General features: G+C 37.3%; 8 protein-coding genes across 14 annotated transcripts in view; 1 reads left to right on the top strand and 7 right to left on the bottom strand.

Annotated features, from left to right (window-relative positions):
- The window catches only part of LOC117692399 (histone H1-delta-like), a 131,995-nt gene extending 117,235 nt beyond the window's left edge, over nt 1-14,760 (bottom strand). For 6 of the 7 annotated variants that reach the window (XM_066079592.1, XM_066079593.1, XM_066079596.1 and 3 more), the window contains exons 1-2: nt 12,353-14,760; nt 3,529-3,683 (exon numbers count right to left, since the gene is read on the bottom strand). In XM_066079592.1, coding sequence (XP_065935664.1) covers nt 13,489-14,079 — 591 coding nt within the window. In that variant the 5' untranslated portion in view covers nt 14,080-14,760 and the 3' untranslated portion in view covers nt 3,529-3,683; nt 12,353-13,488. The remainder of the gene's footprint in view (nt 1-3,528; nt 3,684-12,352) is intronic. The other variant, XM_066079594.1, reaches the window with a different exon arrangement.
- On the bottom strand, nt 749-1,152 carry LOC136273920 (histone H4). Its single transcript, XM_066079641.1, has one exon. The coding sequence runs from the start codon at nt 1,113-1,115 to the stop codon at nt 804-806; it is 312 nt and encodes a 103-aa protein (XP_065935713.1). The 5' UTR covers nt 1,116-1,152; the 3' UTR covers nt 749-803.
- On the bottom strand, nt 1,986-2,996 carry LOC105320410 (histone H3). The gene has a single exon (XM_034480112.2). It carries the CDS (start codon nt 2,884-2,886, stop codon nt 2,476-2,478), a length of 411 nt encoding a protein of 136 aa, XP_034336003.1. The 5' UTR covers nt 2,887-2,996; the 3' UTR covers nt 1,986-2,475.
- LOC136273879 (histone H1-delta-like) lies at nt 4,551-5,936 on the bottom strand. Its single transcript, XM_066079601.1, has one exon. The coding sequence runs from the start codon at nt 5,253-5,255 to the stop codon at nt 4,665-4,667; it is 591 nt and encodes a 196-aa protein (XP_065935673.1). The 5' UTR covers nt 5,256-5,936; the 3' UTR covers nt 4,551-4,664.
- Nucleotides 6,969-7,821, bottom strand: LOC136273868 (histone H2A). Its single transcript, XM_066079582.1, has one exon. It carries the CDS (start codon nt 7,741-7,743, stop codon nt 7,363-7,365), a length of 381 nt encoding a protein of 126 aa, XP_065935654.1. The 5' UTR covers nt 7,744-7,821; the 3' UTR covers nt 6,969-7,362.
- LOC136273912 (histone H2B) lies at nt 7,969-8,607 on the top strand. The gene has a single exon (XM_066079633.1). The coding sequence runs from the start codon at nt 8,011-8,013 to the stop codon at nt 8,380-8,382; it is 372 nt and encodes a 123-aa protein (XP_065935705.1). The 5' UTR covers nt 7,969-8,010; the 3' UTR covers nt 8,383-8,607.
- LOC136273923 (histone H4) lies at nt 9,425-9,976 on the bottom strand. Its single transcript, XM_066079645.1, has one exon. It carries the CDS (start codon nt 9,937-9,939, stop codon nt 9,628-9,630), a length of 312 nt encoding a protein of 103 aa, XP_065935717.1. The 5' UTR covers nt 9,940-9,976; the 3' UTR covers nt 9,425-9,627.
- Nucleotides 10,912-11,820, bottom strand: LOC136273903 (histone H3). Its single transcript, XM_066079624.1, has one exon. It carries the CDS (start codon nt 11,708-11,710, stop codon nt 11,300-11,302), a length of 411 nt encoding a protein of 136 aa, XP_065935696.1. The 5' UTR covers nt 11,711-11,820; the 3' UTR covers nt 10,912-11,299.
- Nucleotides 14,761-15,477: the final 717 nt, after the last annotated feature.

Below are 15,477 nucleotides of genomic sequence, written 5' to 3'. Positions count from 1 at the left end.
TATGATCTGTCTGTTGAATACTATTATCTAATGTTATAATAAATCTGTAACAACATATTCTGGGCACACAACTATGCTGTATATTCTAATTTATTTCCCCACCTATTAATTGTTACAACGATAATTCACTTCCGCAGATTTTAAGACTTGAATATGGTCCACAATAGCCCATATATTATTTCATTGTAATTTATTGATATTCAAATATCAGAAAACAATCGATAAATGATGTGTTTATGTTTACATATTATGTGTCTATTTAAACATGTTATAATATAGATTTTTGGAATAAAAAAATAACCAAACATTTATATCTAACAGCTGGTGAAATATATTGCTTTGTTTAAACTGCACGGAATGATTTGGTCCCTATTCTAAATATCAAGATTGTTAAAAAAGAAATAATAAAAATACAAATATGGTTGGGTTGAATGAAATAAGGTGCAATTGATATTTATGAATGAGTTATAGTACTAGTCAAATTTGAATATAGAAAGCATGTCAGGGAAAGGTGTGATTGACAATGATGTGTGTGTGTCTTGTTTTTTTTTTTTTGGGGGGGGGGGGGGGGGGGGTTAGGGAACGGGTGGTGATTTTGACCTTGCCTTAACATAAACTACTTATCAATAACCCTTTCTGTATTCCATGAACTCCTGTTCTTTATGTCAGATATACATATATCATAACCCAGTATGTACAACATTTCACAACATGTGTGATAGAGGCATCTTTTCTAAAAATTTGGTGGCCGTTAAAACGGCCGTTTGTTGTCCTGTGCGTGTAGCACAAAGGCGGTTGGTTGTCTAACCACCGAATCCGTAGAGGGTACGTCCCTGTCTCTTCAGAGCGTAGACAACGTCCATGGCTGTGACGGTCTTCCTCTTGGCGTGCTCTGTGTATGTGACTGCGTCACGGATGACGTTCTCAAGGAACACCTTCAGGACACCACGGGTCTCCTCGTAGATGAGTCCGGAGATACGTTTGACTCCACCTCTGCGTGCAAGACGACGGATGGCGGGCTTGGTGATACCCTGGATGTTATCTCTCAAGACTTTCCTGTGACGCTTGGCGCCCCCCTTTCCAAGTCCTTTTCCTCCTTTACCACGTCCAGACATGTTTTCTCTCAGTTAGAGTGTACTGAAATGATCATCTACTGCCGCGTGAATAGCTTATAATGCCCTTTATTTACGACCCGTGAGAGAGCATTCTACCTTGAAAAGTTCGGCAGGGAAAAATTAGCAATAAGTAAACTCAACGCTGATTGGCTACAGTGTAAACGCGCCTCGGCGCTTGTTTGTTGACATGTTGTCTGCAGGCACTTTTCTGTTATATAAGATATATTTAATAAAACTTTTTTGGGTTTCTTTTTTTTTAAAAAGAGGGATGGTGGTATTGAATAAATCATTTGTTCCAGATTTTCTACATCTTACCAAAACATAGGAACACAATAATTATTATCATTTTGCTTTTGTTTAATATCATTTTTTAAAGTGTAAACACACATTCTGTATTAAATCTAGTAATAAATACATGCAAAGAAAAAAAAATCATTTTTCTTACCGGTGAGTACATATCAAAATGAAAACATAATGCAATATGATGATATTTACTTTAGCAATTTCAGTTATAGTGTAATTTCAATGTGTATTTCTTCCCTTTTTGATGAATTATGCACCAGTGATTCAGTCAAGTGTTCATTTCATTGAGATAAAAAATACACTTTCCATTCTTTACAAGGAAACCGAATAAAAGAAAACAAAATCCGACAAGAACATGAACACATGCTCATGACATACTTTACCACTGAAATATGAAAAAAGAACTACAGGGGACAAATATTACACAAATTTCAATTTCATGCAGAATCGCTCTTTTAGTAGTGAATTTTCCTACTTTTAAACTAATTCATTGCACTATCTTTATATTTTCTTTAACATAACACACAGTTATATGTGCGAGCATCATAGCACGAATGTCTGAGACTGTAGTATAAGAATCAAATATGGTTGCAATAATTATAAAATATTATGTGCCATACACATTTCTGTCGGTAAATTTTAAGTACTGATGCAAGTACAGCCCTACATTTTCCGGCAATATTTTTCTTGTAATGTTATGACTAAATGCACAACTTACAGAGAAAAAAAACAATCACAATGCAATCATATGTATAGCTGTATGGTATAGTATAATATATTCTCTTCAGAAGGGCCTTTTATATTGTGTCAGATCAAATCATTCTACCCATTGACCATTGTCATGTTTGTAGTTCACAGTGAAATATGATAAGAAGGGCAGAGTTTAGAAGTACATATTATGTGTGTAGGGTTTAATCTCATGTTTTCAAAATGTGCACTTTTTACTTGTGCAATTTCGTTGAATTGTAGTCGTCATTGATTGTAATATAGGCATCTTTTCTAAAAGTTTAGGTGGCCGTGAAAACGGCCGTTTTGTATTTGTCAGAGACAAAGAAATTTAAGCTCTCTCGCCACGGATACGTCTGGCAAGCTGGATGTCTTTGGGCATGATGGTGACTCTCTTGGCGTGGATAGCGCACAAGTTGGTGTCCTCAAAGAGTCCAACAAGGTAAGCTTCGCTGGCTTCCTGGAGAGCCATGACGGCGGAGCTCTGGAATCGCAGATCAGTCTTGAAGTCCTGAGCAATCTCACGGACCAGACGCTGGAAGGGCAATTTCCTGATGAGCAACTCTGTGCTTTTCTGGTATCTCCTGATCTCACGGAGAGCGACGGTTCCGGGCCTGTATCTGTGGGGTTTCTTGACTCCACCAGTGGCTGGGGCGCTCTTACGGGCGGCCTTGGTAGCCAGTTGTTTACGTGGAGCCTTTCCTCCGGTAGATTTTCTTGCAGTCTGCTTTGTACGAGCCATCTTCGACGAGTGTCAAATGAATGAATGAGGCAGTTCGCTCTCTGTATAAATTTTATACCGAGTCGATGAATAACAGGTCTGCCTTCAAAATCACCGCGCCCTCACTAACGACCATTGCCATTGGTTATCTAACTGAGAGAGCTGGCCTGTGATTAGTCGGTAATAACTCGTGCCCATTGGCCCGGTGCAAAATCATTTCAATCCGGCTTTTGCACAGAATTTGTGAACTTAGAAAATTAGGCGTATATCGGTGAAATTTAAATTTAAGAGATACAGAAAAGCAACCAGTATAAGACTAACAGCAAATTTCGATAGAAATACAACATATACATGTCTTTAAAACTATTCAGCGATTTTCATGTTCATAATCAGATTAAAATCAACAACTCATAGCAACTCAATGCATACATGTAGGCCCTATAATCCGTTAAATACATCCATCAAATTCATAACTGATATATATAATGTATATGTATACCCTAAAAGGTCGAGTCGCATTATATATTTTTTTCAGAAGCCAAAAATGTTTAGAGAAGAGAGAACAATACATAATCAAGATGCACTAAGTACGTTGTATATATATGTACACATATTAGAATATTAAAACAAAAACAAAATATATAAATAAATAAATAAACTTACCACGATATCTCAGAAAATGCCATGGGATGTAATCCAGTGCACTCATCCTGTAAATGCAGAGAGAAATGAGAATAGTCTGCTGTTCCCACATTCATAGTGACTGACACAATCATGTATATTTCATCCTGTATATGCACATTTCACATGTTCCTGTCCTGTAGAATTCAACAAAATAATAATTATGACTATGCCCCTTATTTATTTTTTGTTTGCTTTTGAAAAAGATTGACAAGCATGAATTCAATCACATGTCAAATAAAAAAAAAAGGTAATGTGCATGCAGCCTCATCCTACATCTATGATTAGATATGTACTTGTTGAATTAACAATTACATTTAAATGAGTTCTTCTGTTAAAACATTCCAATGGCATGTAAAAAAGATTAAAAAGTAAGTGTTATATGCTGATATATGAATTCAAAATATTGTGAATTAAACAGGCCTCATTCGACTGATTGTCGCATTTGTGATATTTTCATATCCCTTATTTATTCTTATACTCATAGAAAAAAAAAAAAAATCCTCCTTGGAAGGGGGGTGTTAGGTGTTTGGTGGGTTATTTATGGGTTTTTTGGTGTTTTTTTTTTGTAATGTTGGGGACAGAGGCAGGGTGGGCATGCTATTGTTTAAAAAAAAAGATATCATTTGCACATTAATATTATTTTTTTTACAAGTTTAATATAAAGGCTAAAAATGTCATATTCATTACATGTTTCATGTGAATATATGTCAAGTGCAGAGACTAACATTTTCTAAATATAGGAAAACATGCACAGATAGTAATAATGCACGTCAATTCATTTTGTTTGTGTCTGTTTTTTGTTCATTATATCATTCATAATCAATGGATGATATTTCCAATACAAATGAAGAAATAAAGTAATGAATGAATGAATACATGGAATGAATACCGACAGTCGTCACCTTTTTTTTTATGCGATTTTAAAAACTATGTTTTATTAGATATGCACCCAAGCATGTAATATTACATTTATGACACACACACACACACACACACACACACATGTACGTTTCTTTGTTATTTGTAATTGAGACATCTTTTCGAAAAATATGGGTAGCCCTGAAAAGGGCTTTTTTTTTTTTAAAGTGAGCAATCTGCAGTGATGCTGGAATTGCTTATTTCTTTGCTGCTGCCTTCTTGGGAGTCTTGGCTTTCTTTGCAGCTGACTTCTTAGGTGTCTTGACCTTCTTTGGCTTGGCTGCTGCCTTCTTTGGGGATTTAGTTGCTGCCTTCTTCTTTGGAGTCTTAACCTTCTTCGGTCCGGCTGCTTTCTTGGGGGACTTCTTCTTCTTCTCTGCAGTCTTTTTCTCTCCGGCTACCTTCTTTGGTTTTGCTGCTGCGGCCTTCTTGGGTTTTGCTGCCTTAGGCTTGGCAACTTTCTTGGCCTTTGGCTTCTTCTCAGTCTTGGGCTTGTCACCAAGCTTGAAGGAGCCACTGGCGCCTGTGCCCTTGGCTTGTTTCAGAGCACCTTTCTTCACTCCGTTCTTCAGAGCCATTTTCAAGTGGGCGTTGATGGAGTTGACGTCGTTGCCGACTTTGTAGTTGGCCATTATGTACTTTAGAATGGCTTGTCTGGAAGATCCGCCACGCTCTTTCAAAGATTCCAGGGCGGCCCTGATCATGTCAACGTACTTGGGGTGCGCTGCTGGCACCTTAGGCTTTGTAACCTTCTTCTTGGCTGGGGTTGTGGTTGCTGTATCTGCCATGGTTTCGGACGAAATGGAAACGGCGTTCTATTCACTGCGAACTAAGACGAGGAAATAATGGGGTCACAAGCACTCGCTGTTTTTGTTTACATCGAGCGCGGACGTCCTCGAAAACATCCCCTAAAATCGAAGCGCTTGTTCATACTGAGGTCGATGTGTGTTTTGATGTTGGTGTTTGCATCCTTGTTTCGACGTTTCATAGGCCGCAATTGTAACTATTCTACTAAAAACACGTAATGTGGATATATCTGTAAAGTATTATCTGCGTTTCGCCCGTAAAAATATCACGAAAATATTTAAAATTAAACGAAAACATAGGCCAGACTATCATTTTGCAACTGCACAGACAGCTAAAAGTCGCGCAATCTCTCTAAAAATTATAATTTTTTACAACTTATTCAGGGCTATAACCTGTTCACTTACTGAGACATGTATACTCAATGTCGTTTATTGTGGGGTGAAGTAATTCATGTTTCTTTTTTAACGAAACACGCGACAGCTCCGTGCATCCAGAAACACGCCACACAAAAATGCGTGCCGGGAAAATGTTTACTCTAGAAATGATTATAAATTTAAAAACCTGTCGGATAGAACAAATGAGACCAACACATAAATATCAAATTTGACAAAGGAAAAACTATATGTTAGTTTATCTATTACACGCAGCATTCTAGTGCAAAATACGCTGTAAAATCGTTTTGCTTATATACGAATTGTAATCCGACAAAGAAAAAAAAATTCCATTCCTTTATTCCTTCACTAATTAATTAAACAAACTAAAATTTGTAAAAAAGAATTTTTATTTTAAAAATCCATTTCATTCATTCATTCATTCATTTTTTGTATTCATCGCGAACCTATCTTTTTTTATCGTACCGAATGGTTTAGCTGCGCCTCAGAGTGTACACCATTACCTTAAATTAGAAAGAAATAATATGCGGTACCAAATATGTAATAAACTTTTCCAAGAATGGCATGCGACCAGCATGCGAAGTTAAAACACTTATTCACAGAACACACATTTCATCCCACATTGGTATTTGCATGATCTCTCGTTTAATTTTTCATCCTATATTAATTCTAATACTGTAGATTTGATTGAAACCATCTACCAGCAACGTGTGAGGCAAAAATCGTAAACTTATTATCTCGAGCTACCTCCAAAAAAAAAAAAAAAAAAAAAAAAAAAAAAAAAAAAAATCACATGTACATCAGATTGCATTTATAGATATATCCATAAGCCTATACAGATGTAGATTTCGAAATTAATGCACATACAATTTATACAATATTCACCCCTAGCTTTCAATATCATTGATCTCTGACATAAATGTATCATTCACAGTAGCACTTCATCGAGTATAAGTACATATGAATCGTAATAATTTAACATTTATGTGACAGAGTATGCATGTGTGTATATATATACGTTTCTTATCAATGGGTTTCAAACACTTCAGTTATATAAACACAGAAACCTAGAATTGTATATTTCCTTTTATACGACAAGTCGTTATCCAAGCACACAAAATCAGTTCAGTTAGAAATGTTATTAATTAACGACCTGGTTAAATATACAGCACGCAAATTGTGCGAACATTCACGTGAATTTCTCCATAGTCTGTATCATCTATATGCGCCAAGTGTCTATTTATTTATTTTTTTTATATTTATTTATCTCTCTCTCTCTCTCTCTCTCTCTCTCTCTCTCTCTTTTAAAGTCTGGCGATTTCCTTTACAAAATTAAATCGGGGAAAACGTTGATTACATGCAGTCAGGGACGAGGATGGTATATTAATTGACAGCGTAATAGAAATGAAATTAATCGAAATACAAATAGAATGTGCAAATCGGAATCAAAATATTGAACACAGACAGTTTTAAATTAATGTGTGTGTGTGTGTTTCTTTTTTCTTGAAAGCAACTGCACGCACGCTAATATATACCGTTGTCTCGATAATCTAAGAAGCGTGTATCTACGTGTGCTTTTTATATAAATGCTTATGTGCATGTACACTGCATATTATAGAGGCATCTTTTCGAAAAATATGGGTGGCCGTGAAAACGGCCGTTTGGTATAGACAAAAAAGTCGACAGAGCTGACTTTTTACTTGGCGGCGGGCTTCTGGGTCTTCTTGGGGAGGAGCACGGCCTGGATGTTGGGCAGAACACCACCCTGGGCGATGGTCACGCCGGACAGAAGTTTGTTCAACTCCTCGTCGTTGCGGATGGCCAGCTGCAGGTGACGGGGGATGATTCTGGTCTTTTTGTTGTCACGGGCTGCGTTGCCTGCCAACTCCAACACTTCAGCGGCCAAGTACTCAAGAACGGCGGCCAGGTACACAGGGGCACCGGCTCCGACTCTCTCGGCGTAGTTGCCCTTCCTCAGCAGACGGTGGATACGACCCACGGGGAACTGAAGTCCGGCACGGGATGATCGGCTCTTTGCCTTTCCCTTCACTTTACCTCCTTTACCACGTCCAGACATTTTCAAGTTGTAGGTTGGGTGCTGACAAAATGATATCAACGAATAACACACGATGCGCTGCGCCACGCTATTTAAACACTTCCACGGATTGAAATGTTCCGCCAATCGCTACGCTTGTCTTATACGCACCTCGGGCAAACCGACCAATTTAATGTTTACAAGGACGTCCGCAATTTACCTGTTCGCTTTAATCCCCCTCGCGTGATATATAAGGCCGCGATTCGCTTAGCGCCACTCATAGTTTCAGTTTGCCAGCAATCTGTAAACATGCCACCCAAAGTCGGATCTAAAGGAGCTAAGAAAGCCGCCACCAAGGCCAAGGCCCAGAGAACTGGGGACAAGAAAAAGCGCAGGAGGAGGAGGGAATCCTACGCTATCTACATCTACAAAGTCCTGAAGCAGGTGCACCCTGACACTGGAGTTTCCAGCAAGGCCATGAGCATCATGAATTCTTTCGTCAATGACATCTTTGAGAGAATCGCCGCCGAGGCTTCCCGCCTGGCCCACTACAACAAACGCTCAACCATCACCAGCAGAGAAATCCAGACTGCAGTCCGTCTTCTCCTGCCCGGTGAATTGGCCAAGCACGCTGTCTCTGAAGGCACCAAGGCTGTCACCAAGTACACCAGCAGCAAGTAAACTGCAAGCAGTGGCAGTTTGATAAAACAAAACGGCCCTTTTCAGGGCCACACAAATTTTTCGAAAAGCTACCATCTTTATAATGCAATAGTAAACAACTGTTTCAGTTGTGTGTACTGGTTGTGTCATTGTAATGCTGTCAATTTCTTAAACGGTCCTTTAAGAAAAATAAACAAATACATGAAGAAAAAAAAAACCCTCAAATACACATACATCAAATACAAATTATGCATCAGAGGGGTACGTACATGTACAATAAAAACAAAATCTTTCCCAATTACAGCACATGTGCCCGATTTCCACATATTTCTCCTATTTTCGATGTAATAGTCTTAGAGTACAGAAGATTCCCATTGGTTGTGTTTATTTATAGTTGTGTTTATATATAGTTGTGTTTATTTATAATGGCACATAACTGATAGTTATGACTGAACAATTTAACATATGATCTGTCTGTTGAATACTATTATCTAATGTTATAATAAATCTGTAACAACATATTCTGGGCACACAACTATGCTGTATATTCTAATTTATTTCCCCACCTATTAATTGTTACAACGATAATTCACTTCCGCAGATTTTAAGACTTGAATATGGTCCACAATAGCCCATATATTATTTCATTGTAATTTATTGATATTCAAATATCAGAAAACAATCGATAAATGATGTGTTTATGTTTACATATTATGTGTCTATTTAAACATGTTATAATATAGATTTTTGGAATAAAAAAATAACCAAACATTTATATCTAACAGCTGGTGAAATATATTGCTTTGTTTAAACTGCACGGAATGATTTGGTCCCTATTCTAAATATCAAGATTGTTAAAAAAGAAATAATAAAAATACAAATATGGTTGGGTTGAATGAAATAAGGTGCAATTGATATTTATGAATGAGTTATAGTACTAGTCAAATTTGAATATAGAAAGCATGTCAGGGAAAGGTGTGATTGACAATGATGTGTGTGTGTCTTGTTTTTTTTTTTTTGGGGGGGGGGGGGGGGGGGTTAGGGAACGGGTGGTGATTTTGACCTTGCCTTAACATAAACTACTTATCAATAACCCTTTCTGTATTCCATGAACTCCTGTTCTTTATGTCAGATATACATATATCATAACCCAGTATGTACAACATTTCACAACATGTGTGATAGAGGCATCTTTTCTAAAAATTTGGTGGCCGTTAAAACGGCCGTTTGTTGTCCTGTGCGTGTAGCACAAAGGCGGTTGGTTGTCTAACCACCGAATCCGTAGAGGGTACGTCCCTGTCTCTTCAGAGCGTAGACAACGTCCATGGCTGTGACGGTCTTCCTCTTGGCGTGCTCTGTGTATGTGACTGCGTCACGGATGACGTTCTCAAGGAACACCTTCAGGACACCACGGGTCTCCTCGTAGATGAGTCCGGAGATACGTTTGACTCCACCTCTGCGTGCAAGACGACGGATGGCGGGCTTGGTGATACCCTGGATGTTATCTCTCAAGACTTTCCTGTGACGCTTGGCGCCCCCCTTTCCAAGTCCTTTTCCTCCTTTACCACGTCCAGACATGTTTTCTCTCAGTTAGAGTGTACTGAAATGATCATCTACTGCCGCGTGAATAGCTTATAATGCCCTTTATTTACGACCCGTGAGAGAGCATTCTACCTTGAAAAGTTCGGCAGGGAAAAATTAGCAATAAGTAAACTCAACGCTGATTGGCTACAGTGTAAACGCGCCTCGGCGCTTGTTTGTTGACATGTTGTCTGCAGGCACTTTTCTGTTATATAAGATATATTTAATAAAACTTTTTTGGGTTTCTTTTTTTTTAAAAAGAGGGATGGTGGTATTGAATAAATCATTTGTTCCAGATTTTCTACATCTTACCAAAACATAGGAACACAATAATTATTATCATTTTGCTTTTGTTTAATATCATTTTTTAAAGTGTAAACACACATTCTGTATTAAATCTAGTAATAAATACATGCAAAGAAAAAAAAATCATTTTTCTTACCGGTGAGTACATATCAAAATGAAAACATAATGCAATATGATGATATTTACTTTAGCAATTTCAGTTATAGTGTAATTTCAATGTGTATTTCTTCCCTTTTTGATGAATTATGCACCAGTGATTCAGTCAAGTGTTCATTTCATTGAGATAAAAAATACACTTTCCATTCTTTACAAGGAAACCGAATAAAAGAAAACAAAATCCGACAAGAACATGAACACATGCTCATGACATACTTTACCACTGAAATATGAAAAAAGAACTACAGGGGACAAATATTACACAAATTTCAATTTCATGCAGAATCGCTCTTTTAGTAGTGAATTTTCCTACTTTTAAACTAATTCATTGCACTATCTTTATATTTTCTTTAACATAACACACAGTTATATGTGCGAGCATCATAGCACGAATGTCTGAGACTGTAGTATAAGAATCAAATATGGTTGCAATAATTATAAAATATTATGTGCCATACACATTTCTGTCGGTAAATTTTAAGTACTGATGCAAGTACAGCCCTACATTTTCCGGCAATATTTTTCTTGTAATGTTATGACTAAATGCACAACTTACAGAGAAAAAAAACAATCACAATGCAATCATATGTATAGCTGTATGGTATAGTATAATATATTCTCTTCAGAAGGGCCTTTTATATTGTGTCAGATCAAATCATTCTACCCATTGACCATTGTCATGTTTGTAGTTCACAGTGAAATATGATAAGAAGGGCAGAGTTTAGAAGTACATATTATGTGTGTAGGGTTTAATCTCATGTTTTCAAAATGTGCACTTTTTACTTGTGCAATTTCGTTGAATTGTAGTCGTCATTGATTGTAATATAGGCATCTTTTCTAAAAGTTTAGGTGGCCGTGAAAACGGCCGTTTTGTATTTGTCAGAGACAAAGAAATTTAAGCTCTCTCGCCACGGATACGTCTGGCAAGCTGGATGTCTTTGGGCATGATGGTGACTCTCTTGGCGTGGATAGCGCACAAGTTGGTGTCCTCAAAGAGTCCAACAAGGTAAGCTTCGCTGGCTTCCTGGAGAGCCATGACGGCGGAGCTCTGGAATCGCAGATCAGTCTTGAAGTCCTGAGCAATCTCACGGACCAGACGCTGGAAGGGCAATTTCCTGATGAGCAACTCTGTGCTTTTCTGGTATCTCCTGATCTCACGGAGAGCGACGGTTCCGGGCCTGTATCTGTGGGGTTTCTTGACTCCACCAGTGGCTGGGGCGCTCTTACGGGCGGCCTTGGTAGCCAGTTGTTTACGTGGAGCCTTTCCTCCGGTAGATTTTCTTGCAGTCTGCTTTGTACGAGCCATCTTCGACGAGTGTCAAATGAATGAATGAGGCAGTTCGCTCTCTGTATAAATTTTATACCGAGTCGATGAATAACAGGTCTGCCTTCAAAATCACCGCGCCCTCACTAACGACCATTGCCATTGGTTATCTAACTGAGAGAGCTGGCCTGTGATTAGTCGGTAATAACTCGTGCCCATTGGCCCGGTGCAAAATCATTTCAATCCGGCTTTTGCACAGAATTTGTGAACTTAGAAAATTAGGCGTATATCGGTGAAATTTAAATTTAAGAGATACAGAAAAGCAACCAGTATAAGACTAACAGCAAATTTCGATAGAAATACAACATATACATGTCTTTAAAACTATTCAGCGATTTTCATGTTCATAATCAGATTAAAATCAACAACTCATAGCAACTCAATGCATACATGTAGGCCCTATAATCCGTTAAATACATCCATCAAATTCATAACTGATATATATAATGTATATGTATACCCTAAAAGGTCGAGTCGCATTATATATTTTTTTCAGAAGCCAAAAATGTTTAGAGAAGAGAGAACAATACATAATCAAGATGCACTAAGTACGTTGTATATATATGTACACATATTAGAATATTAAAACAAAAACAAAATATATAAATAAATAAATAAACTTACCACGATATCTCAGAAAATGCCATGGGATGTAATCCAGTGCACTCATCCTGTAAATGCAGAGAGAAATGAGAATAGTCTGCTGTTCCCACATTCATAGTGACTGACACAATCATGTATATTTCATCCTGTATATGCACATTTCACATGTTCCTGTCCTGTAGAATTCAACAAAATAATAATTATGACTATGCCCCTTATTTATTTTTTGTTTGCTTTTGAAAAAGATTGACAAGCATGAATTCAATCACATGTCAAATAAAAAAAAAAGGTAATGTGCATGCAGCCTCATCCTACATCTATGATTAGATATGTACTTGTTGAATTAACAATTACATTTAAATGAGTTCTTCTGTTAAAACATTCCAATGGCATGTAAAAAAGATTAAAAAGTAAGTGTTATATGCTGATATATGAATTCAAAATATTGTGAATTAAACAGGCCTCATTCGACTGATTGTCGCATTTGTGATATTTTCATATCCCTTATTTATTCTTATACTCATAGAAAAAAAAAAAAAATCCTCCTTGGAAGGGGGGTGTTAGGTGTTTGGTGGGTTATTTATGGGTTTTTTGGTGTTTTTTTTTTGTAATGTTGGGGACAGAGGCAGGGTGGGCATGCTATTGTTTAAAAAAAAAGATATCATTTGCACATTAATATTATTTTTTTTACAAGTTTAATATAAAGGCTAAAAATGTCATATTCATTACATGTTTCATGTGAATATATGTCAAGTGCAGAGACTAACATTTTCTAAATATAGGAAAACATGCACAGATAGTAATAATGCACGTCAATTCATTTTGTTTGTGTCTGTTTTTTGTTCATTATATCATTCATAATCAATGGATGATATTTCCAATACAAATGAAGAAATAAAGTAATGAATGAATGAATACATGGAATGAATACCGACAGTCGTCACCTTTTTTTTTATGCGATTTTAAAAACTATGTTTTATTAGATATGCACCCAAGCATGTAATATTACATTTATGACACACACACACACACACACACACACACATGTACGTTTCTTTGTTATTTGTAATTGAGACATCTTTTCGAAAAATATGGGTAGCCCTGAAAAGGGCTTTTTTTTTTTTAAAGTGAGCAATCTGCAGTGATGCTGGAATTGCTTATTTCTTTGCTGCTGCCTTCTTGGGAGTCTTGGCTTTCTTTGCAGCTGACTTCTTAGGTGTCTTGACCTTCTTTGGCTTGGCTGCTGCCTTCTTTGGGGATTTAGTTGCTGCCTTCTTCTTTGGAGTCTTAACCTTCTTCGGTCCGGCTGCTTTCTTGGGGGACTTCTTCTTCTTCTCTGCAGTCTTTTTCTCTCCGGCTACCTTCTTTGGTTTTGCTGCTGCGGCCTTCTTGGGTTTTGCTGCCTTAGGCTTGGCAACTTTCTTGGCCTTTGGCTTCTTCTCAGTCTTGGGCTTGTCACCAAGCTTGAAGGAGCCACTGGCGCCTGTGCCCTTGGCTTGTTTCAGAGCACCTTTCTTCACTCCGTTCTTCAGAGCCATTTTCAAGTGGGCGTTGATGGAGTTGACGTCGTTGCCGACTTTGTAGTTGGCCATTATGTACTTTAGAATGGCTTGTCTGGAAGATCCGCCACGCTCTTTCAAAGATTCCAGGGCGGCCCTGATCATGTCAACGTACTTGGGGTGCGCTGCTGGCACCTTAGGCTTTGTAACCTTCTTCTTGGCTGGGGTTGTGGTTGCTGTATCTGCCATGGTTTCGGACGAAATGGAAACGGCGTTCTATTCACTGCGAACTAAGACGAGGAAATAATGGGGTCACAAGCACTCGCTGTTTTTGTTTACATCGAGCGCGGACGTCCTCGAAAACATCCCCTAAAATCGAAGCGCTTGTTCATACTGAGGTCGATGTGTGTTTTGATGTTGGTGTTTGCATCCTTGTTTCGACGTTTCATAGGCCGCAATTGTAACTATTCTACTAAAAACACGTAATGTGGATATATCTGTAAAGTATTATCTGCGTTTCGCCCGTAAAAATATCACGAAAATATTTAAAATTAAACGAAAACATAGGCCAGACTATCATTTTGCAACTGCACAGACAGCTAAAAGTCGCGCAATCTCTCTAAAAATTATAATTTTTTACAACTTATTCAGGGCTATAACCTGTTCACTTACTGAGACATGTATACTCAATGTCGTTTATTGTGGGGTGAAGTAATTCATGTTTCTTTTTTAACGAAACACGCGACAGCTCCGTGCATCCAGAAACACGCCACACAAAAATGCGTGCCGGGAAAATGTTTACTCTAGAAATGATTATAAATTTAAAAACCTGTCGGATAGAACAAATGAGACCAACACATAAATATCAAATTTGACAAAGGAAAAACTATATGTTAGTTTATCTATTACACGCAGCATTCTAGTGCAAAATACGCTGTAAAATCGTTTTGCTTATATACGAATTGTAATCCGACAAAGAAAAAAAAATTCCATTCCTTTATTCCTTCACTAATTAATTAAACAAACTAAAATTTGTAAAAAAGAATTTTTATTTTAAAAATCCATTTCATTCATTCATTCATTCATTTTTTGTATTCATCGCGAACCTATCTTTTTTTATCGTACCGAATGGTTTAGCTGCGCCTCAGAGTGTACACCATTACCTTAAATTAGAAAGAAATAATATGCGGTACCAAATATGTAATAAACTTTTCCAAGAATGGCATGCGACCAGCATGCGAAGTTAAAACACTTATTCACAGAACACACATTTCATCCCACATTGGTATTTGCATGATCTCTCGTTTAATTTTTCATCCTATATTAATTCTAATACTGTAGATTTGATTGAAACCATCTACCAGCAACGTGTGAGGCAAAAATCGTAAACTTATTATCTCGAGCTACCTCCAAAAAAAAAAAAAAAAAAAAAAAAAAAAAAAAAAAAAATCACATGTACATCAGATTGCATTTATAGATATATCCATAAGCCTATACAGATGTAGATTTCGAAATTAATGCACATACAATTTATACAATATTCACCCCTAGCTTTCAATATCATTGATCTCTGACATAAATGTATCATTCACAGTAGCACTTCATCGAGTATAAGTACATATGAATCGTAATAATTTAACATTTATG

The sequence above is a fragment of the Magallana gigas genome, chromosome 3, assembly GCF_963853765.1.
Source record: "Magallana gigas chromosome 3, xbMagGiga1.1, whole genome shotgun sequence".
Taxonomy (NCBI): Eukaryota; Metazoa; Mollusca; class Bivalvia; order Ostreida; family Ostreidae; genus Magallana; species Magallana gigas.
Note: the sequence above shows the minus strand (reverse complement) of the source record. Positions and strands in the feature narration are given on the sequence as shown.

What these genes read in the sequence shown, in the direction of transcription:
- LOC136273903 (XM_066079624.1), bottom strand. Translation starts at nt 11,710, where the DNA reads ATGGCTCGTACAAAGCAGACTGCAAGAAAATCTACCGGAGGAAAGGCT.
- LOC136273920 (XM_066079641.1), bottom strand. Translation starts at nt 1,115, where the DNA reads ATGTCTGGACGTGGTAAAGGAGGAAAAGGACTTGGAAAGGGGGGCGCC.
- LOC136273879 (XM_066079601.1), bottom strand. Translation starts at nt 5,255, where the DNA reads ATGGCAGATACAGCAACCACAACCCCAGCCAAGAAGAAGGTTACAAAG.
- LOC105320410 (XM_034480112.2), bottom strand. Translation starts at nt 2,886, where the DNA reads ATGGCTCGTACAAAGCAGACTGCAAGAAAATCTACCGGAGGAAAGGCT.
- LOC136273912 (XM_066079633.1), top strand. Translation starts at nt 8,011, where the DNA reads ATGCCACCCAAAGTCGGATCTAAAGGAGCTAAGAAAGCCGCCACCAAG.
- LOC136273868 (XM_066079582.1), bottom strand. Translation starts at nt 7,743, where the DNA reads ATGTCTGGACGTGGTAAAGGAGGTAAAGTGAAGGGAAAGGCAAAGAGC.
- LOC136273923 (XM_066079645.1), bottom strand. Translation starts at nt 9,939, where the DNA reads ATGTCTGGACGTGGTAAAGGAGGAAAAGGACTTGGAAAGGGGGGCGCC.